At 37.5% G+C, this 26658-nt stretch overlaps 1 protein-coding gene across 1 annotated transcript in view; it reads left to right on the forward strand.

Annotated features, from left to right (window-relative positions):
• Positions 1-26658, forward strand: part of ADGRV1 (adhesion G protein-coupled receptor V1) — a 552816-nt gene that overhangs the window by 352102 nt on the left and 174056 nt on the right. Inside the window, exons 84-85 of the mRNA XM_027970511.2 lie at positions 13007-13123; positions 23322-23500. Coding sequence (XP_027826312.2) covers positions 13007-13123; positions 23322-23500 — 296 coding nt within the window. The remainder of the gene's footprint in view (positions 1-13006; positions 13124-23321; positions 23501-26658) is intronic.

Below are 26658 nucleotides of genomic sequence, written 5' to 3' on the forward strand. Positions count from 1 at the left end.
ACTTAGCATCACGTATGCAAGATTCGTGTATGCATGAATACTGTATGCACATATGCAATATTTAAGATGAAGTATGACACACGCACAAAAGAAGTATTTGTCAAGGACACAGCCCCAGACTTCCCAGGAGGAATCAGACATGCATATTCTTTTCCAGTAGAAGTTTGAGATACGCTACATTTGACATTACTTATTCTTCACAACTACCCCATGAGATGAATGTAGTTAGCTTGATTTTAAAGATATAGATACTGAAGTTCAGAAAGTTGAATAACTTCCCTGACATCACTGTGGTCTACTGGTAATATTAAAATTTGAATCCAGGACTCTTTGGTTCAGAAGAATGAAATCTTTATGTTGTATAAGGAAGAGATTTAGAAGCAAGCAAATATAAAGAAGGAAGGTATGCCAATAACAAAATATCAAAGAGATAAAGTTGCATGAATACTAAAAAGTAGTCTTAGTGGCTCCTTGGTAACCATGGAACCTAGTTAAAGAGGGTTAAAAAATGAATGTGAACCAGAATGATACACAATTGTTCATCAACCAGAATGACTAAAATTCAGAAAAAACATACAATACCAGGTGTTGCCATTGGGAATTTCTGCTAAACAAACATACACCTATCCTACAATCTATCAATTTTCTTCTTAAATAAGTACCCAGGATAAATAAGCCATAAAAGACTAGTCTGTGAGATATTTATTACAGCTTTATTCATCAGTTCAGTTCAGTCGCTCAGTTGTGTCCAAATCTTTGTAGCACCATGGACTGCAGCATGCCAGGCCTCCCTGTCCATCACCAACTCCCGGAGTTTACCCAAACTCATGTCCGTTGAGTCGGTGATGCTATCCAACCATCTCATCCTCTGTCATCCCCTTCTCCTCCCGCCTTCAATCCCTCCCAGCATCAAGGTCTTTTCAGATGAGCCAGCTCTTTGCATCAGGTGGCCAAAGTATTGTAGTTTCAGCTTCAACATCAGTCCTTGCAATGAACACCCAGGACTGATCTCCTTTAGGATGGACTGGTTGGATCTCCTTGCAGTCCAAGGGACTTGCAAGAATCTTCTCCAATACCACAGTTCAGAAGCATCAATTCTTCAGTGCTTAACTTTCTTTATAGTCCGACTCTCACATCCAGACATGACTGCTAGAAAAACTATACCTTTGACCAGGTGGATCTTTGTTGGCAAATTAATGTCTCTGCTTTTTAATATGCTGTCTAGGTTAGTCATAGCTTTTCTTCCAAGGAGCAAGTTTCTTTTAATTTCATGGCTACAGTCACCATCTGCAGTGATTTTGAAGCCCCCCCCCCACTCCCAAATAAAGTCTCTCACTGTTTCCATTGTTTCCCCATCTGTTTGCCATGAAGTGATGGGACTGGATGCCATGATGTTAGTTTTCTGAATGTTGAGTTTTAAGTATAGCATTCCCAAATTGTAAATAACCCAAATGTCCATAGGAAGTAGAATGGATACATTTTGGTGTATTCATTCAGTGGAATACTATACAGCAATGAAAAACAGAGTGAACCATTATTGCAACAACATAGATGAATCTCACAAACATTTGTTAAGAGAAATAAACCAGATATGAAATAGTATATACTATAGTCAATTCATATGAAGTTTAAGAATAGCCAGAACTAACTGATGGTAATACAGGTGTATATGGTGATTTTCTTAAAGCTACTGAGTATTAACTGGGAAGGGAAATAAGTGAACCTTATGAGATGTTGGAAATGTTATATATCTTGATCTTGATGGTGATTTTATAGGGGGTATATAGAGATGTAAAATTTTGTCTAATTGCAATTAAAGATTCCTAAGATCTACTGTATATATGGTAGACTTTAAGTTTAAAAATGTTAAACAAACTTTTTTCTTACGAGTATCTTCATGAGCTAGATGGGGAACAAAGAGGGTAGTAAATAAAAAGAATATATTTTTAGAAGAAGAAGGAAAGAAGGAATCAGGCCAGAAGGTCCAATACCTAGTTAATAATGGATCTAGAAAGTGTGAAAAGAGACAATGGAGAGGAAGAAATTATCAAAGAAATACATAATAAAAATGGCCAGAATTGAAGAATATGATTCATAAGAGCCCTTAAAATGCTTAGCAAACAAAACCAAACAAAGTGTGGAATCACTGTGACATTTCAGAACACTGTAATAAAACAAGAGCTAAGGATTTCCAGAGGATCCACCCAACCCTCAGCCCAGTGTCACATGTTGGGGATTAGAATGGTCTTAGACTTCTCAACAGCAACACCAGAGGACAAAAATTAGTAAGTTTAGAATTCTGACTGTAAATTGTTTTTATAACACAGTCATACAAGACCTCAGTCATACAAGTCTTCAAAAAAGTGATCTCTGTGTACTGACATAGCTACTAGAGATGTGCTTCAGAACAGGAAGGAGGAGGAAAACAGAAATTCAGAATCTAGAATGCAAGGAGAATCCCAGGATGATGACTGCACGGCAGGCCTTAGAGCACAGCTGGTCTGTTCTCAACCTTCTAAAACAATTGAAACTTAAAAACCATGTACATGAAATTGTTTTAATGACTATAAAAACTGAATTAAAAATGCATTGGGCTTAGATGGTAGAGGCAATAAATGGGTGAGCGGGATCCCAGAATAGGTTACCAGAAGAAGGAACTGGAGTAGGAAATGCAACCCCCTTTAGGATTCTTGCCTGCAAAATTCCGTGGGCAGAGGAACCTGGTGGACTATGGTCCATGGGGTCGCAAAGAAAGAGTTGGACACGACTGAGCTATTGAGCATGCACGGACAAGTGTAGAGAAGAGAGAGTGCTTGCCTTTCCCCGAGACAGGGAAACTCAAGGAGTTCTCTGCATCATAAAGTACCTACGCTCATGATGGCTGAATTTGATTTAAAGTCTGACCCACATATTCTGAGATGCTTTTGAATGACAAGTCAGAATGAAACAAACAAACAAAAAAAAGATCATGATATTGTAGAGCAGTGTGGTAAGGCACATTAGCCTGCATCCAGCCCAGTCCTCTTGGTTTTTAAAATAGAGTGTGTTCCATTCACTGTTTGGAAGTGACTCAGTAAAGTACATGGTGTTCTGATACGGAGCTTCTTTGACAAAGAAGGGATTCACTCATGCTTGATTAACCATTTCCAGAATAATGCATTGTTAAACTTGAACTTTGTCCAACAGCTGCTCCATAATTCCTATCAGTATCTTAACTATTGAATGGTTCCAAATATTAGGAGAGCTGGCCATATATTCATAATTACGGTAGTTATTTCAATGAAAAATACAGTAATGAGTAGATGTAAAAGTTTGGTGCTTCATTTTGAACTGTATTCATCTCATGGATAAAATTGAATATATATATATATATATGGTGAGAAGGAGAAAGAGAGATATAGAGTATATATATAGCTATGAAAGTGAAAGTGTTAGTCGTGGGTTCCATCTCTGGTCAGGGAGCTATGATCTCACATGCCTCATGGCCAAAAAACCAAAACATAACACAGAAACAATATTGTGGCGAATTGAATAAAAACTTTAAAAATGGCCCACATCAAGACAATCTTTAAAAAATTAATAATCTATTATAAATAATGTTCTCTTCCTGCAGATGAAGTGGCTAATTGAGCTAAACATTAATGCTGACTATTTCATTTTACTGCCATCAATAGAAATAAGCCTCAATCTTCTTTTATATCTTTATTCCTCCTTAGCAGAACAAAGAATGATCACTTTATAAAAGTTTGGGGTTAAGGCATGAAAACAGTAAGAGAGAGGGAATCTTGTGTGTGACTTAGCCTTGGTGTAGATCATCTCATCTCTGCTTCTAGATAATCCATTGTTCCCAATTAGGAAACATTTCTCCTGCTCCTTAGTGTCTTCCATAGAGCCCACCTCAGTCCTAGATGCTCTGTGCCTACTGGGTAACTAGTTGAACTGGGTTGTAGAGAGGTAATGAGATTGCTAAACTAGTTGAACTGGGTTGTAGAGAGATGATGAGATTGCTAATTTTTCAAGACCAAGTCAGGAACAAGGCAGAATTTTGAATTCTTTTTAAAGTGATAGAGAATTTTGAAGATACCTGTTCCTCTTGCTTTAGTGAGGAAAGAATGAACAAAATTTCATCAGTTACTGTGAATCCTTGAAAATAGACTGTGTGATTTTAAACATCTTCCTGAAATTTTCTTAAGTTTTAAATGTAGAACCATTCTTTGTAAACAGCCTTTTAATCTCCCTCACCCACTTCTTTGCTCCACTCGCTCCCCTCCACTCTAGCAACCACCTGTTTGTTCTCTGAATATATAGGTCTATTTCTGTTTTGTTATGCTTGGCCATTTTTATTTTTTATATTCCATGCACAGGTGAAATAATATAGTACTTGTCTTCCTCTAACTTGTTTTGCTTGGCATAATACCAACTAAGTCCATTCATGTTGTAAATGGCAAGATTTCATTCTCTTCTATGGCTGAGTAATATTCCAATCTCTCTTTCACACACACACATGCATCTATTGATTGGCACTTAGGTTCCTTCCATATCTTAGCTATTGTAAATAATGCTGTGATGAACGGAGGGATGCATCAGTTCAGTTCAGTTCAGTTGCTCAGTCGTGTCTGACTCTCTGCGACCCCATGAATTGCAGCACGCCAGGCCTCCCTGTCCATTACCATCTCCCGGAGTTCACCCAAACTCACGTCCATCAAGTTGGTGATGCCATCCAGCCATCTCATCCTCTGTCGTCCCCTTCTCCTCCTGCCCCCAATCCCTCCCAGTGTCAGAGTCTTTTCCAATAAGTCAACTCTTTGCATGAGGTGGCCAAAGTACTGGGGTTTCAGCTTTAGCATCATGCCTTCCAAAGAACACCCAGGGCTGATCTCCTTTAGAATGGACTGGTTGGATCTCCTTGCATTCCAAGGGACTCTCAAGAGTCTTCTTATATCTTTTCTAATTAGTATTTTTGTTTTCCATGGATTAATGCCCATTCCTTAATGGAACTGGTAGGTTATATGGTGATTCCATTTTTAATTTTTTGAGGCACCATCATACTGTTTTCCATAGGGACTGCACCAACTTGCATTCCCATCAGCAGTGTACAGGGGTTCCTTTTGCTCTATCTTTTTGCCAACATTTGTTATCTGTGGTCTTTTTGATAGCCATTCTGACAAGTGTGATGTGACATCCCATTGTGGTTTTGATTTGCATGTCCCTCGTGATTAATGGGGCATCCTGGGTACTCAGCTGGTAAAGTATTCTTGGGCTTCCTTGGTGGCTCAAACGGTAAAGAATCTGCCTGCAGTGCTGGAAACCTGGGTTCGGTCCCTGGGTTGTGAAGATCCCCTGGAGGAGGGCATGGCAACCCACTCCAGTATTCTTGCCTGGAGAATCCCCAGGCAAGACAGAGGGACAGAGGAGCCTGGCGGATTACAGTCTGTGGGGTCGCAAAGAGCTGGGCATGACTGAGCGACTGAGCACAGCCCAGCTTGATTAATGATGTTGAGTGTCTTTTCATGTGCCATCTGTATGTCTTCTTTGGAAAAATGTCTATTCAGATCTTCTACCTATTTTTTAATCAGGTTGTTTGGTTTTATTTGAAGAAGAGTTGTATGAGCTCTTTATATATTTTGAATGTTAATTCCTTATCAAGTGTATCATTTGCAAATACTTTCCCCTGTTTAGTAGACAGCCTTTTCATTTTGCCAATAGTTTCCTTCGCTAAGCAAAAGATTTTTAGTTTGATGTAGTCTCATTTGTTTGTTTTTGCTTTTGTTCTCTGCAAATGAGGAGACACATCCCAAAATACTGAGACTGAAATGTATTACTGAGACCACTGTCAAAGAACTTGCCTGCATTTTCTTCTAGAAACTTTATGGTTTCAGGTTTTATATTTAAGTCTTTAATCTGTTTTTGAATTTAGTTTTATGCATAGTGTGAGAGAGTAACCTAGTTTGATTCTTTTGAGCGCAGCTGACTGGTTTCCCCAAAACCATTTACTAAAGAGGCTGTCTTTTCCCTGTGTATATTTTTGTCTCATTTGTCGTAGATTAATTGTTCATTTAAGTGTGGATTCATTACTGGACTCTGTATTCTAGGCCATTAATCTATGTGTCTGTTTTTGTGCCAGTGTTATACTGCTTTGATGACTGTAGCTTTGTAGTATAGTTTGAAATCAAGGAATGTGATGCCTCCAACTTTGTTCTTCTTCCTCAAGATTGTTTCAGCTATTCACAGCCTTATATGTTTTCATACAAATTTTAGAATTATTTGTTCTAGTTTTGTGAAAAATGTTACAGGTATTTTGATAAGCATTGCTTTGACTCTGTAGATTGCTTTGAGTAGTATGGTCATTTTAACAATATTAATTCTTCTAATTCATGAGCATGGTATATCTTTCCATCGGTTTGTGTCTTCTTCAATTTCAGGTCTTTTATTGCCTTAGATTTGTTCTTAGATATTTTATTCTTATTGATGCAGATGTAAAGGGGACTATTTTCTTAATTTCTCTAATAGTTAGTTGTTAGTATATAGTTCATTAGTTGCAACATGTGGGCTCAGTAGCTGTAGCTTGATGGCTCTAGATCGTGAATTCAGTCTTTGTGGTACACAGGCTTAGCTGCACCATATAGCATATGAAATCTTTCTGGACAAGGGATTGAACACATGTTCCCTGCATTGGTGGGTGAATTCTTAGCCACTGGACCACCAGGCCAGTCCCTTAATCAGGTTTTTAAAAGATTAAATACACAGCATATGGCCCAGCCATTCCTCTCCCAAGTATTTACTCAAGATAAATGAAAGCATATGTCCATACTAAGATTTGTATATTCGTAGCAGCTTTTCTCCGTAAAAGCCCCAAACTGGAAACAACCCAAATATCCATCAACACGTGATAGGACACGTTAGTAGAATATTATTCAACAATAAAAACAGAATAAACCATTGATACATTATTTTGGATGAATTTCAAAGTAATGATGCTGAGTAAAATAAACCAGAGAGAAAAGAGTACATATGTTTCCATTAACATAGAATTCTAGTAAATGAACCTAATGTATAGCGACAGGAAACAGGTTGCCTGAGGATGGGCAGTGTGGTGGTGGAGCAAGGAGGTACTACAAAGGTCGTGAGGAAGCTTGGGGCAGCATACGTTAATTATCTTGATTGTGAAGATGGTTTCACAGGTCAAAACTTATTGAATCATACACATTATATATGTCCCATTTATTGTCGGTCAATCATACGTCAATAATACTGTTTAAGAAAATACTATGCTCAAAATCATGATAGAGTCTGTATGGGATACTGAATACTTAGCGATACTTCCTTCTTAAAAATATATTCAAAATAATAATACAGAATATTACTGGATTGTTGCCTTTAAGGAGTTGACAGTTTTCCAGGAGATTTAAGTTAATTTTTAATCTAAAGAATTGGATGGCAAAATGGATTGATTGTTATAACAGAATCCTGCCTTTAAAAATTCAGAGCTTGAAATGGTTATTTATGGTTGAAAGAAATAGCCATATGATAGAGTTGACATTTCCACCACACCTTGAAAAATGGATATAATTTCTGATAGAGAAAGATCAAACAAAAATTCAAGCTACACACAAGACAACGAACAGAAGCAAAGAGTTGAGAGATGATGGGAACATGTTTTAGAGAAGGGCAATCAGTGCAGTTAGAGCAGCAGGTTTGGAACATGGAGGGTCCTGTGGAAGAGAAGGTATAGGCCAAGCCACTTGCAATTCTGTTTCCTCTTTGAATATTCCTTTGACTTCCATACACAAGCAGCACTCTTCAGTCTTGACTTTGCATTCCCCTGATGTTTTACACCATCGTCCACTACAGCACCTGTCACATTTTATTGCATCATATGTGCATGTCTTGCTTCCTCCTAGGAACTTCCCTGTGTGAAAGGACAACATTTGGCCCAGTGTAAATGCTTAGCAAGCGCTATTAGCACTCAAAGAAATAGAAAAGTCTAGGAGTCTGTCATGATCAGAATAGGTGAAATTTGAGCTGCTTCTGTAAAAACTGAGTAGGTCTGGGTAAGATGGAGAGTGGAGAGAAGACTGTCATAGAGAAAGGAGGGGGATTGTGCGTGGTAAAGGGAGGGGATGGTGGCAGGAGTGTGTATAAAGGAGTACTGAGAAATGGAGTTTACAGGAAAACCAGCTTTTATTAATTGTTATTATTTAGCCCAGGTTAGAAGAGACAGGTGTTATATATTTAAAGTGAAAGAATATATGTCCTCCATGTCCTCCCTTGTGTGTGTGTGTGTGTGTGTGAAAGTCGCTCAGTCATGTCTGACTCTTTGCGACCCCATGAACTATACAGTCCATGGGATTCTCCAGGCCAGAATACTGGAGTGGGTAGCCTCTCCCTTCTCCAGGGGATCCACCCAACCCAGAGGTCGAACCCAGGTCTCCAGTATTGCACGTGGATTATTTACCAGCTGAACCACCAGGGAAGCCCATGTCCTCCCTTAGCTGTTATAATAGGGCTCTAATCAACCAGAAGAAGGAAGAATTTTATAAGTTGTCAACAAAATATATCAGATATTCTCTTTTGGGAATACAGTTTTCTTTTAGTTAAGATGTACATATGTTGTATCAATATAGAATTAAGAGTGATGTTATATTTGCCATAGTTGTTATGCTCTGTTGCCATTGTGAACCTGCGGTGGCCCATGAGTTACAAAACGTTGAGAAACAAACACTAAACTAGAATTTCAGGACTTTGAGATAGGACTCCTGCTTGATGTTGAATAGCTTGGGGAGCAGCAGCATGATGTTCTAGAAAGAACACTGGTTTTACAAATCGGAACACCAGGATTTGAACCCCACTTTAATGCTTGTTCAGAGAGCCTTAAACAAGTTAGTTCCCCTATCAGATCCTCTGTCATCATTTACTAAATTGAGATGGAAACAGTAATGACTTCACATCATTAGTACGTGACATGCATGCACGTGTGCTCACACACACATGCAAACCAAGAGAAAATATGTAGCACCTCTCTTTACACTGTTTTGTGCCATCAAATTCTTCATCTTGCATAGCTAATATAGTGCTTTGTAGACAGTAGCACTCCAACACTTGCTTACCGAATGAATCAACACCTGAATGATGGACCATTGAAAAATTTATTGTTTCCTCCTATGGTGTTCAACTTAGTGTATCCAGAGAACTAATTGAGAATATCCCTTTTTCCTGGACATCTCTATGTGTTTGAGTGAAAAAGCAGTGGTAAACTTCCTGTCTCTTAGGTAATGTGTCTTAAGGATATGTGAGCCAAATATGCTAGGAGATTTTATTTTACTTTCATTGTTTAATTTGTATTTCAATTCACTTTAATTTAGTTATAGATAGGCCCAATGTTGTGTAATTGCTGGTTCTCCAAGTATTCTTAGCTCATCCTTGTTTTTGTAATGTTTATTAAGAGCTCAGCCTTCTCCTGCTTATCAACCTATCAATCTTTTCTCATTATGAGAAAAAGCATTTCTCTTAGAGAACATTCTGGAAGAATGTTCATAATTACACAAGTAGGTTTGTAAATAGTCTTATGATTTAGAAAAAAATTACAACATAATAAAACATGAAGAAGTATCTTAAGATTGAAATTTTGGGTGTTAAAATTGTATTTTGAAAGTAAATACAGTTTTAAACAATAACTTGTACTGATTTGTTTCAAAGAAATAGACATTGAAAAGAATAAGAATCATTTAAATTAGTGTACCATTTATAAATAGTGTCATAGAATGCATAAAACTAAGCATATTCAATTACAGTTTGAAAAGTAAAAGGTGAAAATGTTAGTCTCTCAGTCATGTCTGACTCTTTGCAACCCCGTGGACTATAGCCTGCCAGGCTCCGTGGTCCGTGGAATTCTCCAGGCAAGAATACTGGAGTAGGTGGCCATTCTCTTCTCCAGGGAATCTTCCCGACCCAGAAGTTGAATCCAGGTCTTCTGCCATTACAGGCAGATTCTTTACCTGCTGAGCCACCAGGGAAGCCTACAGTTTGATTTATGCTGTTGTTTTACCTAGCAAACTATTCAGGGTGATCAGGAAAAAACTACAGAATAAATTCAACACAATCTATACTATAGGATCTGAATTAGAGAGGTTTATAAGTAATCTCATGAAGACTTTATGAAAAGATGCCACTTTGTAAAAAGGAAAACATACAATTTTGATTTTTTTTTCATTTTTAGGGACTGAATCTCATAGTTCTATATCTCTTGAATCTTTTAAAGTACAGTTTCTAGTGTTTATTGTTCATTGTTAGTGTTTTGATGAAAGTGTTAAGAGAATGAACTTCCCTGATAGCTCAGCTGGTAAAGAATCCGCCTACAATGCAGGAGACCCTGGTTTGATCCTGGGTTGAGAAGATCTGCTGGAGAAGGAACAGGCTACCTACTCCAGTATTCTTGGCCTTCCCTTGTGGCTCAGCTGGTAAAGAAATCATTTGTACAATTTAGGAAGGTTAAATTTATGACATTACAACTCAGAACTTAGAAGCTAAAAATCTAGGAAAATTTGAGCATGTTTTTAAGGTAAGCCCTCATTAATTCAAAAGCTATTTGTGATAAGTTCTGGAAAGGGAATTTGTTGACATTGTTTATTCAGGGAACTCATTTATACCAGATTGTTAGGAAATAATGAGACATTCCTTCCTAGTGTCTGCTTTTATTTTATTGTGAGCAACGTATACTCCCAACCTAGAACTAAATAAACAAAAAATTGAAATAGGAATACTTCTCACTTGAAAAAGAATACTGGAATTTTGAAGTAGAAAGGGACTTTACAGTTAATTTTTTCTAACTTCCTCCTTATACTGATGAGGGAATTAGTCCCAAAAGGGTAAACTGACTTGTTCAGTGTCCATAGCTTGAAAAAGAAAAAAAGGCAGGATTCTTTTTCTCCTATACTTGGTACAGGAAGTACTCAATAAATAATTCCAAAGAGGGAAGAGTCAGCATGGCATGAGATACATATTACTGTAAATTTATGAATTAGCATTTTGGTTCTTCTGTAATTGGCTGAGGAGACTGGTTATGGTTAGTTTTTCCCTGTGAAATAGTGATGCTGGAAGCATGTGAGGTCTCATCCCAGATCCTGTCATTCACCACAGTGATGCCATCCTGGGAAAACTTTCGGGCAGAAATTTTTGAGAAAATTTAATGTACACATGTTTGGGACAAGTGGATTGGGGAGGGGCTATTTCATTGGAAAATAGAAACAATACTCTGATTTGATTTTGAGCAAATTATTCATTTTTTAAAAATCCAAGAAGCACTAGTGATATTTGTATTTCCTATTTTGAACACATTGTTCATTTTTTTTAAATCCAAGAAGCACTAATATTTGTGTTTCCTTTTTAGAAGCTGGGCTATTTTGAGACATAAGTCAGTTATCTCCTTTCAACACCGCTCTATCATTTTGGAATCTTTCTTTCTTTCTTTCTTTCTTTCTTTCAACAATCGTTTGTTGAACATTTCAGGCATGTTTCAGACATGGTAGCAGCTTATAAAAATATTAAGTCAGGAAGACTTGGTCTCTGAACTAAAGAGGAAGGGAATTTATTCCTTGCAATGTTACAGTATGTTATTATTGCTGTAAAGTTTCCCTTGCCTTGTGTAGTTTCCATTATAAAATTTAACACAGTAGTCATAAAATAGAGAAAATTCAAAATAATAGAAATCACAGGAGTGTTTCACTTCATTTATTTATCCATTTATTCAACAAGTACTTATTGAGTACCTCCAATAAAAGATTGAAGTCGCTCAGTCGTGTCCGACTCTTTGCAGCCCAACCCCATGGACTCCTCTGTCCACGGGATTTTCCAGGCAAGAGTGCTGGAGTGGATTGCCATTTCCTTCTCCAGGGGATCTTCCCGACCCAGGAATCGAACCTGGGTCTCCCTCATTGCGGGCAGACGCTTTACCATCTGAGCCACCAGGGAAACCCTATAAAAGATTTAAGAGTACCTACTATGTCCCTGGTGGCGCAGAGGTTAAAGCATCTGCCTACAATGCAGGAGACCTGGGTTCGTTCCCTGGGTCAGGAAGATCCCCTGGAGAAGGAAATGGCAACCAACTCCAGTTTTCTTGCCTGGAGAATCCCATGGATGGAGGAGCTTGGTGGGCTATAGTCCATGGATCGCAAAGAGTTGGACACGACTGAGCGACTTCACTCACTCACTCACTATGTTCCAGATACTGGGCTATGTGAGTTGTGTACAACAGTGGGTAAAACATTCAGTGATTCTGCCTTTACAGGGATTACATTCTAATAAGTGAGACTAAAAATGACCAAGAAACATAAGAAATAAATTATAGAACGTGTTAGAAAGTGGCAAGTGCTATTAAAAAAAGAAAGAATCAGATGATCACGTGAGTGGAAATAAAGAAGAAAAGAGGATATAATTTTCAATAGTGTAGTCAAGAGAGATCTTACTGTGAAGGATACTTTTGAACAGACTTGAAGACAGTTGAAATAAAAATCCAAGAATTACGGTAACTGTAGGGTTTGAAATTTAAAATTTATTTTAAGTCTGTTTTGTTACATGAATTACTTCCTAACACGATGATGCAGATGATAATAAACTTAGAAATTTTACCTCTCTTTTTTTTTCTCTCCTATGAGGTTTGACTTACATAAAGAATGGTACTTCCACTCTATTTTCTCACTTTTACTTAAGTAAATATATTTCATATGATTTTTGTCCATCCTTGATAAGAGCAAGATTTACTCTGAGAATTTCCAATGACAGTCCAAAACAGCATGTAGCATAATTTCATATCATTAATTTTTTTTCTTAGAAGCATAAAAACCCATGTATTTTTGTTTTAGGATGACTTGGTCTTCTCAGTTGGGCAACAAATCAACTTATTTTCCCTTTGAGTCATTGAATCATTGATTCAAATAAGAAAATTGATTTTTTAAAATATTCTTGATTGACTTTAACGTGATTTAAAAATAAAGGTATTTGTTTCTTACAGATTGTATTTCTAGCATCTGCATACGCAAGTCCCCAACTCACAGAGGCGAGCTGTTCAGCCATTGCCGCAGTCACACATTACCTGTATCTTTGCCAGTTCAGCTGGATGCTCATCCAGGTTGGTACCTCATTTCCTCCTTCTACCCCATGCAACTTTCCAGGGCATCTGGAGGGAGTGGCCTTTATAGCTGATATTCTTTATACTGAAATGGAAGTAATTCCATATGTCCATCACTGCATCCCCAGGAGATCAATGTAAGGAAAACCTTCCAAACTGTACAGCATTAGAAAGCATAGTGAATCTGAGGAAGTGGGAAGAGGTCTAGTAGAGTTACATAAGCGAGTGGCAGGAGATGAGGCTTGTGATGTGGGTCCTGTAAGACATAGTAAGAAACTTCAATTTGTTTTCCTTGGGGAAGTCAATGGAATTACTTTTAAGCAAAAGAGTGATATGATGAGATTTGGATTTTAGAAAACCTCCCTGTTGTAGTGAATTGAGCTCAGGAAAGAGTTGATATGGGAGCCATTTAAGCAGCTTTAGCTGGATTCAGGGGAAAGAACATAGTGGTGTGAACCGAAGAGGAACAGAAGGGGCAAAGTGAAGTGAACAGCTTCTGAAAATTGGTTTTTAAAGTAGGACTTCAGGATTAGAGATTTATTATTAGTAGTGCAGAAGGTTGCTTACCCAAGTTTCCAGTGTGAGTGAATGGATGGATAGCGGTGCCTTGAACTGAAGTAATGATCGCTGGAGATTGGTGAAAGATGGTGTTTTTTTTTTTTTAAAGACAAGTTGAGTGTGTAGTTCTTGTGAGCTCTCCAGTGGAGACTCTGAGAGAAGTGGAATGGTAAATTCCAGAACAGAGGTGCCTGCTAGATGACTCTTGGCTTAGAGTTGGAAAATGGTGCCATTGCTTTAGAAGAGATCACTTTGGGAGAGTGCAGAGCAAGACAAAAGAGACCCAGCATACTCTCCTGAGGAGCTGGGAGGCGTTGAGGAAAGATTTGAACACTCCTTTTCCGACTCAAACTCCAGATTCTATTGCCCAGTGCTGATTTGCTTGATGAAGAGGCTAATGTGAGAATTGGATGCACTTAAGCACCATTAATGTCACCAATTCAATAGGTCAACTAAAATATGCTGCCTTTGAAAATGATTTCTACATGGTGGTAATGTTCAGTCTTTCATGAGAAATAGTTTCCTATGTGTTTCTGAGTATGCTTGTGAACTTTTTTATGTAAACAGATGCGTTCAGGCCCTCTCATGTTCTTTTTTTCTTGTTTAATAAGAAGAATGTAGGATTTCTACCATCTGGCAATTTTGGAGGAAAGTGAGGAGATACTATTAAGAGAGAACACTATACAGACTCATGGCAGGGATCTTTTCCCAGGTATGATATTATAGTTATCTCTGAAGGAGAATGGAGAAGGAAATGGCAACCCACTCCAGTTTTCTCGCCTGGAAAATCCCATGGATGGAGGAGCCTGCCGTGGGGTCGCAAAGAGTCGGACACGACTGAGCAACTTCACTTCACTTCACTTTTGAAGGAGAAGAAAACCAAACTGTTTGGTTAATAGAACTAATTGGAACAATTAGAGACCTGCATCTGGGTTTGAATTCTGGCTCAGTCATTACCTTTGTAACCTTAATCAAGTTATTGACTCTCTCCAAGTTTTGTTTCTAAATCTGCATTATGGGGACAATAATTCCTACCTCATAGAATTATTGTTTTATAACTCTTTGAGAAGTCCTAATTATGGAAGGTTTATGGTGTTCTCCAACCTCCCACCAAACAATTAAAAAGCAAAGCTAAACTATAAGATAAAACAAATACTTGCTGAAATTAAAATCGCATTTGCAAGATTCTCTGATCCTCTTTAGCAGTTTATTTAAGTTAAATTTTTTATATACATCCTGTGTGTGTTGTCATTTATCTGCCGGAACCGAGGTCCATAGTGGTTTGCTGAAGGCCTCTGTCCATGTCCCTGACCTATTCAGTTTTTGATGAATGACCTGGATGAAGACACAGAAAGCTGTTTTATTAGGTATACAGATGATACAGAGCTGAAAAGTTAGCTAAAATATAAGCTGCCAGTGTTATGAGTACAGGCAGAACAAATACAGCGAAACTGTACTGTGACAGCTTGAAAATGAGAGTGAAAGACATAATCTGATGGGGGCTAATGTAAACATCTTGAAATTTTAATTTAACCCAAACTCAGTAGCAATCAAATGTGTGACCAGATTGCTTAAACCGTAGCAACTACAGTTAACTACAGAAACACAGGCCTGGGTTACATAAATAACAGTATGCAGACAGCTGAGGGGGCCATGTTTACATTGTAATCTACAACAGCTTGGCACCCTGTAGCTACTTTCAGCAAGGACATTAACCAGCCAATGAGAAGCTGAAAGACAGTCCTATAAGAAACTTGGAGGCAGCTGGAGATAACTAACCTGGAAAAAACTTTCGGAGATAGGCTGGCTGTCCAGAAATTACTCAGAGGGCTGTTATGGCAAAGAAAAGAATGGACTATATAACTTCATTTGGAAGAGCCGGAAGAAATGGGTCAAAAATTAGGGAAGCAAATTTCTATTCACATCAAGAACTTTTATAGCCAATAAAAATTTCAAAGTTGATAAAGCTGGGTCTGAAAGTAGAGAACATCTACTCGATGAGATATATTCAAAGAGGGGGAAATGACCGACTTTCGAATAATCTTTTAGGTGGATCTCCTGCTTTCAGTTCAGTTCAGTTCAGTCACTCAGTCATGTCCGACTCTGCAACCCCATGAATCGCAGCATGCCAGGCCTCTCTGTCCATCACCAACTCCCGGAGTTTACTCAAACTCATGTCCATTGAGTCAGTGATGCCATCCAGCCATCTCATCCTCTGTCATCCCCTTCTCCTCCTGCCCCCAATCCCTCCCAGCATCAGAGTCTTTTCCAATGAGTCAATGCTTCTCATGAGGTGGCCAAAGTACTGGAGTTTCAGCTTCAGCATCATTCCTTCCAAAGAAATCCCAGGGCTGATCTCCTTCAGAACGGACTGGTTGGATCTCCTTGCAGTCCAAGGGACTCTCAGGAGTCTTCTCCAACACCATAGTTCAAAAGCATCAATTCTTCGTCACTCAGCCTTCTTCACAGTCCAACTCTCACATCCATACATGACCACTGGAAAAACCATGGCCTTGACTAGACAGACCTTTGTTGGCAAAGTAATGTCTCTGCTTTTTAATATGCTATCTAGGTTGATCATAACTTTTCTTCCAAGGAGTAAGCGTCTTTTAATTTCATGGCTGCAGTCACCATCTGCAGTGATTTTGGAGCCCCCCAAAATAAAGTCAGCCACTGTTTCCCCATCTATTTCCCATGAAGTGATGGGACCAGATGCCATGATCTTAGTTTTCTGAATGTTGAGCTTTAAGCCAACTTTTTCACTCTCCTCTTTCACTTTCATCAAGAGGCTTTTTAGTTCCTCTTCACTTTCTGCCATAGAGTGGTGTCATCTGCTTTAGGGGAGTGTTAATAGGATCACATATAAATCTTCACCCAATTTAATAGAGATTAGTGTATTCTGTATGTCTTCATGTTTTGAGTAAATATGATTGTGGCTGATGCATATTTAACAAGCTAATTACCTTTCTGCATGGCTGATGGCTTAGGAAAACTGTTTAAAGTACCAGTGAAGTTTAATGTGCTTTAGGTGGTACACCACACATTTTTCATGGTTTGTGGTATGACCACAAGGGAAAAATTCAGTAACTTCTCATTCTAGGTAGGTTACCTCTAATGAGTTACTTTGTGGTCAAAGGTTGTTGCTTTACTAACCTGTATTTTCCTGTTTATAAAATACTGTCTGCTAAAATCTTTTTAAAGCTAAAATTTTTTTAAAAAACATTACATAAAAGATTAGACTATCCAGTCTTATTAGTTGAACAAAGTTGAAATAGCTGAAAGAATATTAACATTTTAATAATTCTACTTCATATAGCAACTAGAGAATTTGATATATGTATGTGTGTGTATAGCTTATACTGATAAAAGGTTAATTACTAACTTAATCATTGGGCTCAGCATGTAAGGACTATTTATTTTGATCTGCATTCTATCTGCACTCTTAGAATAAATGGATTTAAATGAATTTATCTTAGAGAGTTGCTTTACTTTTATATCATACTTTTAGTACATTGTAGTAAAATTGGATTCTGTTTTAGAGTAAAGAACAGTTTTGTAGTTGAACATGTTACATAACTTCTCCGAGCCTAGATTTTTCTTACCGAATGACTAGATCTGTAGATTTATAGTAATGGTACCTGTCTTTGAGGACTGTGGAAAAACAGATGAATACATGGAGAGAGCTTGGAGTAGTAGTTCCTGGGATGGACAGCCCACTCCGTATGTGTTAATTTACCATATTAATGGCTAGGAAAATACATAGGCACATGTTGAAAACTCTTTTTCCAACATTATTCACATCTTTGTTTTGCAAAAGAGAATTAGCTTGATACAGGGGAAAGAGAAGGCTGACAGAATGAGGCAGACACGAGCTGCAAAGCTGATCAAACCGATAACCTCTAACCTCTTTACTGAAGTGCACGCAAGGTGCATAGCCGGCTCCAGAGCTGGTGGAGTTTTCCCCTTTCCTGACTTTTTCTTTCAGCTCCCCTCTTCTCTGGCAGGGAAATCATATTGTGCATGATGGGAATAGAGTAGCAAATTATTTTGCTAATTTTTTTAGAGGGATACAACTCACAAACTCCCTCTTTGCCTGTGGAAATTGAGTTATCCCTCTGTTTGCTCTTTATGTAAGATCACTCTGAAATTATTGAAACACTTTCCCACTTCCTTTGACCAGCCGAGTTATGTCTATTTCTCCTTCTTTCGTACGCTTTCCACCCTCTGCTCTACCCTCACCCTACTCCTGAAGGTAAACACTGGTAATCATATCCTGTGTAGGCCTCCAGATATATTCCACAAATATATAAATATTTATAAATATATAAAGAAGCACATATGTGTGTTTGTGTGTGTGTATAGTCTATATATGTTTGTATACAGTATGTGTGTATATATATATATAGTATATATATAAATTTATCCCATCCTGATACACTTTCTTTTCTATACTATAATATGGTTATTCCATAATTTATTTTTCCAGTCTCCTAGTGATGAAGTTCTGGTTATTTCCAGTTACTTTATAAACAAGGTTTCCTTGAACATCCTTGGACTCTGAATATTTATTTACTTATAGAATACCCATGGAATAAATTCCTAGAACTAATGTCTTTGCTCTTAACATCTACATGAAACATGTTACCAGATGGGTGGCCAGACCATGAGTTAATCTTTGCAGGAAATAAATCACAAGTAAATTATTTGAGATATAAATATATAATATAGGTAAGTAGGAACTTAATTTTGCCTGTGTATTCATTTGGCCCAGTGTTAGGATCATTTCCTATCACCAAGTTAAATTGTATTAAAAAATGCTTCAGTTAATATCCGCGCCTGGATTGTTCTTGCAATCTCTTTATTTCATGCTGAGGGACACAGCTTAATCAAAAATATAATGTTTTATTTTGAAACTAAAGCTTACTTGAAGAACATGTTTAAATAGTAGAATAAAGTTAGAAATCATTTCACAGTTGTTCTTGAGCATTCACCTCTTGTACTTTAATTTCTCTGTAAAATCATGTTATGAAGAACCAAATGTACATAGATTTATTCCTTGGTAGAAAGACTACGTAGTGCCAGAACATAACAACAGGAAGGGAAAAGCTAATATTAGCTGTGTTTTTCCTTCATCATTGATTTAATTTGAGGGAACATCAAAGGTATTAAGGGCAACAGGCTGGTAATTATCAAGATAAAATGACATACCCAGGAAATACTGAATTCTCCAATCTTCACAAAGCCTTGTAAAAACTGTTAAAAGGAAGGATAACTGGAACAAGGACACATGATAACATTTCTCAGATTCTCGTCTGAAAAGAATGACTAAGAACCAATGGTAATAACAAAATCAATAGCACCCATGATCTGTGACAAAACTTGATGTTATATATCAATGCAAGGTCTCTGGTGACAAAATTAATCAAATATTAAACAACAGGCTGACCCTTCTCATTAGGAGTTCAAGTCAATCCTACAGTTCTTTCTGGGAAGGTAGCGTATAAATGAGTAAACTCAATACTCAACCAAATTATGAAGTTTTTACTGAATTCAGTGATAATTGTTAAATATTGAAATTGTATATATCTTCATTTATTTTATGCTTCTCAATAAAGATTGTATGCAAAGCATTTTACTAGGTACTACAAGGTATACACCAATTAATTTTCCATGGCTCACAGGTATGTTTCAGCCATTCTATTCTGAATGTCCTTTGTAAATTCTCATTTAGTTTTGGCAAATGAGAGAGTGGGTTATCTCCAAGCTTGAACAAGGAGTATGCATCTCCACTAACACATACAGCTGGGCGGGGAGGAATGAAGACAAAATATAAGCCTTGTGTAAATAATAAGTCATCAGTATTTGTATGACTTTCTATGGAAATAAATCTTAACCTTAGTCTTCACAAGATGCTTTGTTCTATAACCCAAATATGAAAAAGTTATGCTTTTCTCTAACCACCTCAGCTTCCTTATCTCTAAATAAGATGTCCTGAAATGGTCCGTAAGATGGTTCTAACAAAATATTTAAAACTAGAGCTAGAAATGTAATTGGAGACCTAGATACTGACGTTGCAATTCACAGTTAGTCTTTAGCAGGAAATAGGTATGTGCGGTAAGCTGTTCTCCGTCAGTATGAAGCATGTTGGTGAGAATAACACCTCTAACTTATATTGAATTTTCATAACGTTTTTGTTCTAACATTGGTTAAACAGAGATACTGAGGCACATGTGCTATATATCTGTCAACATAAAAATATCATGCAAAGGTAATGGTCTCTTGATACTCTTTCGAATACAATGGAGGAGCCATGATTACAAGGAAAGGAATATATCTCAAATGTTCCCCTCCCACCTTATTGTGGAGAATGGAAGTAACTGGAAATTTTAGCACAAATGCTCCAGAAAACCAACACGTATCTCAAATTGTTAGAACAGTGAAGGAACCTAAATTTAAGCAAACATTCAAATCACAGAAGGGAGAGTAAGCATATAGGCTAGCTCACTGAACCCATGCTGTGTGAGTACCATTGGACCTCAGGGAGCTGTGAGCAGGCATGGACGGCATTGTCCGTTCTTCTCTACACTCTCTCCACTGTGCTTTTTGCTACTCTCACCTCTAAAGTTCATATGTTTTCTTTTTTTTAAGTCAGCCAGCTTAGACTCTCACAAAATTTCAGGGCATTCAATGCCAGAGAAGTGGTCCAGCCTGGGTCAGGCTTCTCCGGATCCACAGCTTTGGCAGAAGGGCAGGGTCATGAGCGTACCCTGCGTGTGTTGGCGGCGGGTGGGAGGATGTGAGGAGAGAGACAGGGTTCAGAGAGAGAGGGCTGATGACCTGGGCAGACTTTCCAGAGCGTACCTCCCATACATACCATATTAAAATATTTAAAATTCAAGGAAAACTGAAAGTGAGTTAGTCAAAACAACTCTTAGATTTAGGCCATGTACTATGTCCCAGAATAATTAGATGTTGTTTCATGACATAATGTTTCCACTCTTTAACCACAATAAATAAAAAGTCACACAATGGTAAATACTGTCCTTCGAGTAGACCTTAATGATTGGATTCTTTCAAGAAAGAAAGGGATTTTTTAAAATAATTGACAAAAGCTCATGATATTCGGAGCTGGATTTGCCTAACTGAGTATTCAAGAATTCAGTTCTTGTATTCTGTTCTGAATTCTTGTATTCTTGAATTCTGTCCGGAGTATTCAAGAACACTGTTCCTTGAGCTCTTTGGAGCAGAAGCGTTGTGTGTATAAATCTGACAATGCAATTGCATTTGTCTCAGGTAAAGGTCAGACAGCTGCTGAAAGGTTCAGTGATTCTAACTGATGAACTAATGTTCATCTGTGTAAAAGTGGACATTTTGGAAATGCCCTGATCTTTATCATGATGAATTAACTCAGAAGTCATTTACCGGTCTGTACTCCCTTTCCTGAATCTTCTGCCAACTGCACCACCAAGTTACCCTGTTATAAGGATATATACAATGTCTGTTTAAAGTAAATGACCCATACTTTTATTTTGGGAATGGGTTAGTCATCCTTCCCTGGTGGCTAAGAGGTTAAAGCATCTGCCTCTAATGCGGGAGACCTGGGTTCCATCCCTGGGTTGGGAAGATCCCCTGGAGAAGGAAATGGCAACCCTATCCAGTATTCTTGCCTGGAGAATCCCATGGACGGAGGAGCCTGGTGGGCTAGTCCATGGGGTCGCAAAGAGTCAGACACGACTGAGCAACTTCACCAACTGTAGTCATCCTTACTTGGCATGAATTTTCATTCTTTAAACAGACAGTATCGACCACTCTAGCCTCAGACACTTGGTCCAGTCCCACCTGTTTGGGTCATGTCCCTTCACTAAGGACTTCCTTCGTAGCTCAGTTGGTAAAGAAATCTGCCTGTCATGTAGGAGACCCGTGTTTGATTCCTGGGTCAGGAAGATCCTCTGAAGAAGGAAATGGCAACCCATGCCAGTTCTTGCCTGGAGAATCCCATGGACAGATGGGCCTGGCAGGCTACACGACTTAGGGAGTAAACCACCACCACCTAACTAATAATAGAAAGGAGGAAAAAAGCCTCTTGGACCATTAAAAAAAAACAAAAAACAAAAAAACTCAGAACAAATTTACATAAGCAACAACTCAAAACAGGCTTCATACTTACAGATATAAGCAGATGTACACAAAGATACGGAGTGCTGACAGGAAATAAAATTCAGACACAAAAATCTGCAAGTAACCAAACATTTTTATCCTTTCCTGCTTTAGGCCAGTCAATACTAATCCCCCACGGCTAATTTGGTCCAGATAGAATCTTACTTGGAAGCCTCAGTAAAACATCTGAAAACCTTCCCAGGAACATTAGGCATGTTGTTTTTCACATAGAACAGTTTCCATTGTATCACTGCGTACTTTTGTTCTTTAACTATTTATCTTTTGTCTTTCACACCGTCTGACATCTTAATGGGGGATTTAAGTGAGGCGATCACATTTTCCAGTGATGACTATGTGCTTAGCGCTTTGTATATAGTGTCTTATGTAATCTTTATAACTTTGTTGCGTACATAAAGAAACTGAAGCACTGGGATTGTCGTCACTTGCCCAAGTTACTCCTTTAACATATAAAAACGTATATATATGATTAGTCTGTACCCACACTCTCTGCCATATGAAGCTGCGCAAGGGGGTTTAGCTAGTGGATAAGTGTCATTGGGTGAAATACGTATGATATGACTTTCAATATTGGTTCTGTAATAAATGATAATTTAACATAAGTATTCTCATGGAAAAAGAACACTAGAAGGCAGAATATATAAGTTCAAGATTTGACTTTCATACATGGCTAGGTGTGATTTGGAACTAAGAGTAACATTTCTAGGCCTCAGATTCCTTCTGTCTGGAAAGGAAGATTCAAGAAGGTAAATACCTTTGTCATCTCTGCTACTGTTATAGTCCCAGTGCCTTTGAAATTTAGTATGCTCTCAGTAATGTTTATCAAGTGAATGAATGAAAAAGAGAGTATAAATTGAGAAAGAAAAATGGCCATAAAACCTAGCCCATCACAGTACATTTTTCTCTGTGCAAACTTTCCTTGTTTACTTGTCTGTCTTCCACTGGGGACTGAGACCTGGGGCTGTGATCACATTTCCCCATTCCCTGGAATGGTGTCTGATTCTACCACCTGATCAGCTCTCAATAAGTAAAAAATTGTTTAAAAGTCTGGAACAAAGGACCGTTTACTTCATCATCCTCACGAGGCCGTTCACATGGAAAGTAGGTTTGAACATCAGCGTGGGTTTCTTCAAGCACACATTTACAGAACAATGACAGTTGATTATAACTGAGAGTAAATAAAAACAAATGAAGCAAAATATAAAGTAACAAAAACACTAAGTATTTCCTAACATTTGCAGACTTTGGGGATACCCTGAATTTCTTGTATGGAAAAAAATGAATGTGTGATTAAAAAATTAAAAAATTAAATAAATAATTAATTAATTTAAAAATCAAGTCAGAACTTTAATCATTGAGTAGATCCCGGCCCTTTGTTGGTCAGTAACTCTTCACGTCTAAGCCATGTGAGCGTGTGTCCTGCGCCATCAGACCTGCTCATCTTATGTTTTCTTTTCTTCCTTAGTCTGTGAATTTCTGGTACGTGCTGGTGATGAATGATGAACACACAGAAAGGCGCTATCTGCTCTTCCTCCTTCTGAGCTGGGGACTCCCAGCTTTAGTGGTGATCCTCCTCATAGTTGTTTTGAGAGCAGTCTATCATCAGAGCATGCCACAGATCTATGGACTCATCCACGGTGACCTGTAAGTACATCCAGGGAGCGCACACTGCCTCCTCAGCCTTTGTGTACCGCGGCAACTCTACTGATAGATGGTGGGAGCCAGTGACTGGGGGTTCCGACTGAAGAAGGACCACTAAGACCTTTGTCTTCCTGCCACACCATCTATATCTCTCCTTCCTCTAATTCTCTCTTTAAATAAAGAACTGTTGCCTCTTGAGTCCCTTCGATAGATGCCGTTTTCTCACGTGGGTTGATATATCAAACAGTTCATGGCCATTTATATTGATACCTTACTATAGGTTAGTTTGTTAGATTGTGACAAACTAAAGATACCCAGTGCAATCAGGGAACTATGAAAATTTTGATCAGGAATTTAATCAGTGGAAAATTTGGAGAGTGGCACATTGTCTAAGGAGTCTGATGCTTTTGCGAGGGGGAGCAGAGTTTGGCAGGTACCTTCATCCATAAGATGCCTAAATACAAAAAGGCTATGTCAGAGTGAATGGAGAGTGGCTGCAAGAGTACATGGGAAAGAGCCCTGGTCAACTAGGTCCTTCTGATAGATTCTTATTAAAGTTCAGTGTAGTTCTGAAATCTAACAGATCTTTATACATGCATGTGTATGCTTGTCTTAATCCTGAATCTGGTATCTCACAACTTTGAGGACCACTCAACCCCTTCCAAAAAACCTTTGTGATAATAAAGGTTAGTCAGCTCCCTTGGTGTCATGAAGATTCAGAGGATAAAGTAACATTTGTGAATGAGAAAGAATTAGCCTAGTTGCAGTCTTATGAAGACAGTAGTAACCTCTTTATCTCACAGGTTATTGTGAAGAAAATAATTAGGTGATAGATGTGAAAATTCTTTTAAAGTGAAAGTACTATATAAGCAGAAGTTATTTAATGTTATTTTTGCCTATGATCAGTTGTAATCATCCATTATATACTTAATCAATGCTTATTATCCACGTGTGCAGATACACTTCACACATGAGTAGTCACACACTGATATCCTGCACCCCATTTGACCAAAGGATATTAACTATGTAATACACACATACCTATTGAGATACAATATATAGTAATTTTGTCTTATTATTTAAATTCAGTAAGATTCCTTTATGCTCATTAATTTGTAGTATTACAACAATTTATTAAAATATAGTAGTATATTCTGTACATATACAATTCTTAAAGCCTAATCTTCTAGAAAGGAGTAGTTGTGTCTTTTCCCAATTATATCATGACATTTAAAAATTTTTTATTGGAGGGACTTCCCTGGTGGTCCAGTGGCTAAGAGTTCATGCTCCCAATGCAGAGGGCCTGGATTCAATCCCCGGTCAGGGAAGTAGATCCCACCTCTCCCAACTAAGAGTTCACATGCTGCAGCTACAGATTCCATACGCCACAACTAAGACCCAACACAGCCAAATATATAACTAAATGTTTTTAAAATATAAAATAAATAGATTGGAATATAGTTGATTTGCCATGTTATATTAGTTTCAGGTGTACAGCCAAGTGAATCAGTTATACATGTATATATATGCCCTCTTTTTTTAAAAAATTCTTTTTCTGGATAGAGCATTACAGAGTATTGAGTAGAGTTTCCTGTTCTGTACAGCAGGTTCTTATTAGTTATCTGCTTTATATACAGCAGTGTGTGTATGTCAGTCCCAGTCGCCCAGTTTAACCCTCCCCTCCCCCACCCCCTTGTGACCAAGTTTGTTTTCTACATCTGTGACTCTCCCTCTGGTTTGTAAATAAGTTCATTATGACCTTTACTACTCCTGACATTAATTTAAATCTTGGACTGCCAGGATTAATTTCAGAAAGTCCTGCATCTTTCTTTGTCAAATGCAGCGTAACCATGAGACAAGTCCTGGGGGCCGGCAGCCTCTCTTTCATGAGCTCCCTGGCGAGACGGGGTTATTTGGTGGCAGTTCTAGCATCACATGTGGATACACCCGCCTGGATAAAGGGGACCCAATGCAAGAGATGTTAATTAGAAGAAACTCCCTCTTGATGCTTCTAAAAGGATTTTTAAAGAGCAAGATAAACTGTTTATACAAGAATGTCCAAATCAACTGAGTCTTAAAATATTTGCCTCTGAGGCTTTTGCAGAAAATTCTTTATTACCAACTCAGCTATAATAAATGAAATGTAAAATATATTAAACTTTTATGCAATCTTAATATTATAGGATTATTGAAACTTTGTTTGGTTAGTATAGGTTATTTAGCTTCTTCATTCACATATAATATTCATGTGAATTTATTCCAGATTTTAAAAAATTTGTATTTTTAATATTACTTTAATCTCAATGTAGAAAGAATTATTACTATATTATTTTCAAAAAATATTTATGTAAAATATTTTATGCTTATATAATCATTTAAAAACATGCCTTTCCTCTGGGAATGATAGGATTTGTGGTTGTAAAATAGTAGGACATCTGTTGTTCAGTTGTTCGTAGTAATAAAACATTTTTAGTTAAGAATTTTCCCTAAGCAGATCTCTAATGCATTGATATATTCAAGTTGTTACAAGGCTTTTGTCAAATCTTGGAACCAAGATTATGATAATTACATAAAACCAGGAAGTGATCTCTCTTTTCCTATTAGCTGAAAAAGTTTACAAGTTTAGTGTTATTTCTTCTTTATTATTTTTGAAGAAGTCACACATGAAGCCAGATGGGCCTTGTGTTTTCTTTGCAGGAAGACTTTTAATTACAGATTCATTTTCTTTTAAACATATAGAACTATTCATATTTTCTGTATGCAGTTCTTTCTGGGTCAGTTTGATAAATTGTCTTTTATTCTAGGAATGTTTCTGTTTCATCTACCTATTCAAATTTTTTAGTGTTTGTAGGAATGAATCTTTTTTCATTCTTGATATTAATAATTAGTATCTTCTCTCACTTTTTATCTGTTGATCAGTCTCCTGTGAATATTGTTGTTTTTTCCCGAGTTCAACTTTTGACTTCTTGATATTCTCAATTGTGCTTTTATTTGCGATCTCATTGCTCATTTTATTTTTATTTTTAGGTTTCATCTAATTTTTCTTTTTTTATTTACTCTGTTTATCTTATTTGCTTTGTTTACTATGTGCTAGGTACTATGTATTTATTTTATTTATTTAAAATAAATTTCCACAGCTTTATGGAGATATAGTTCACATA

Source organism: Ovis aries, chromosome 5 (genome assembly GCF_016772045.2).
Source record: "Ovis aries strain OAR_USU_Benz2616 breed Rambouillet chromosome 5, ARS-UI_Ramb_v3.0, whole genome shotgun sequence".
Taxonomy (NCBI): Eukaryota; Metazoa; Chordata; class Mammalia; order Artiodactyla; family Bovidae; genus Ovis; species Ovis aries.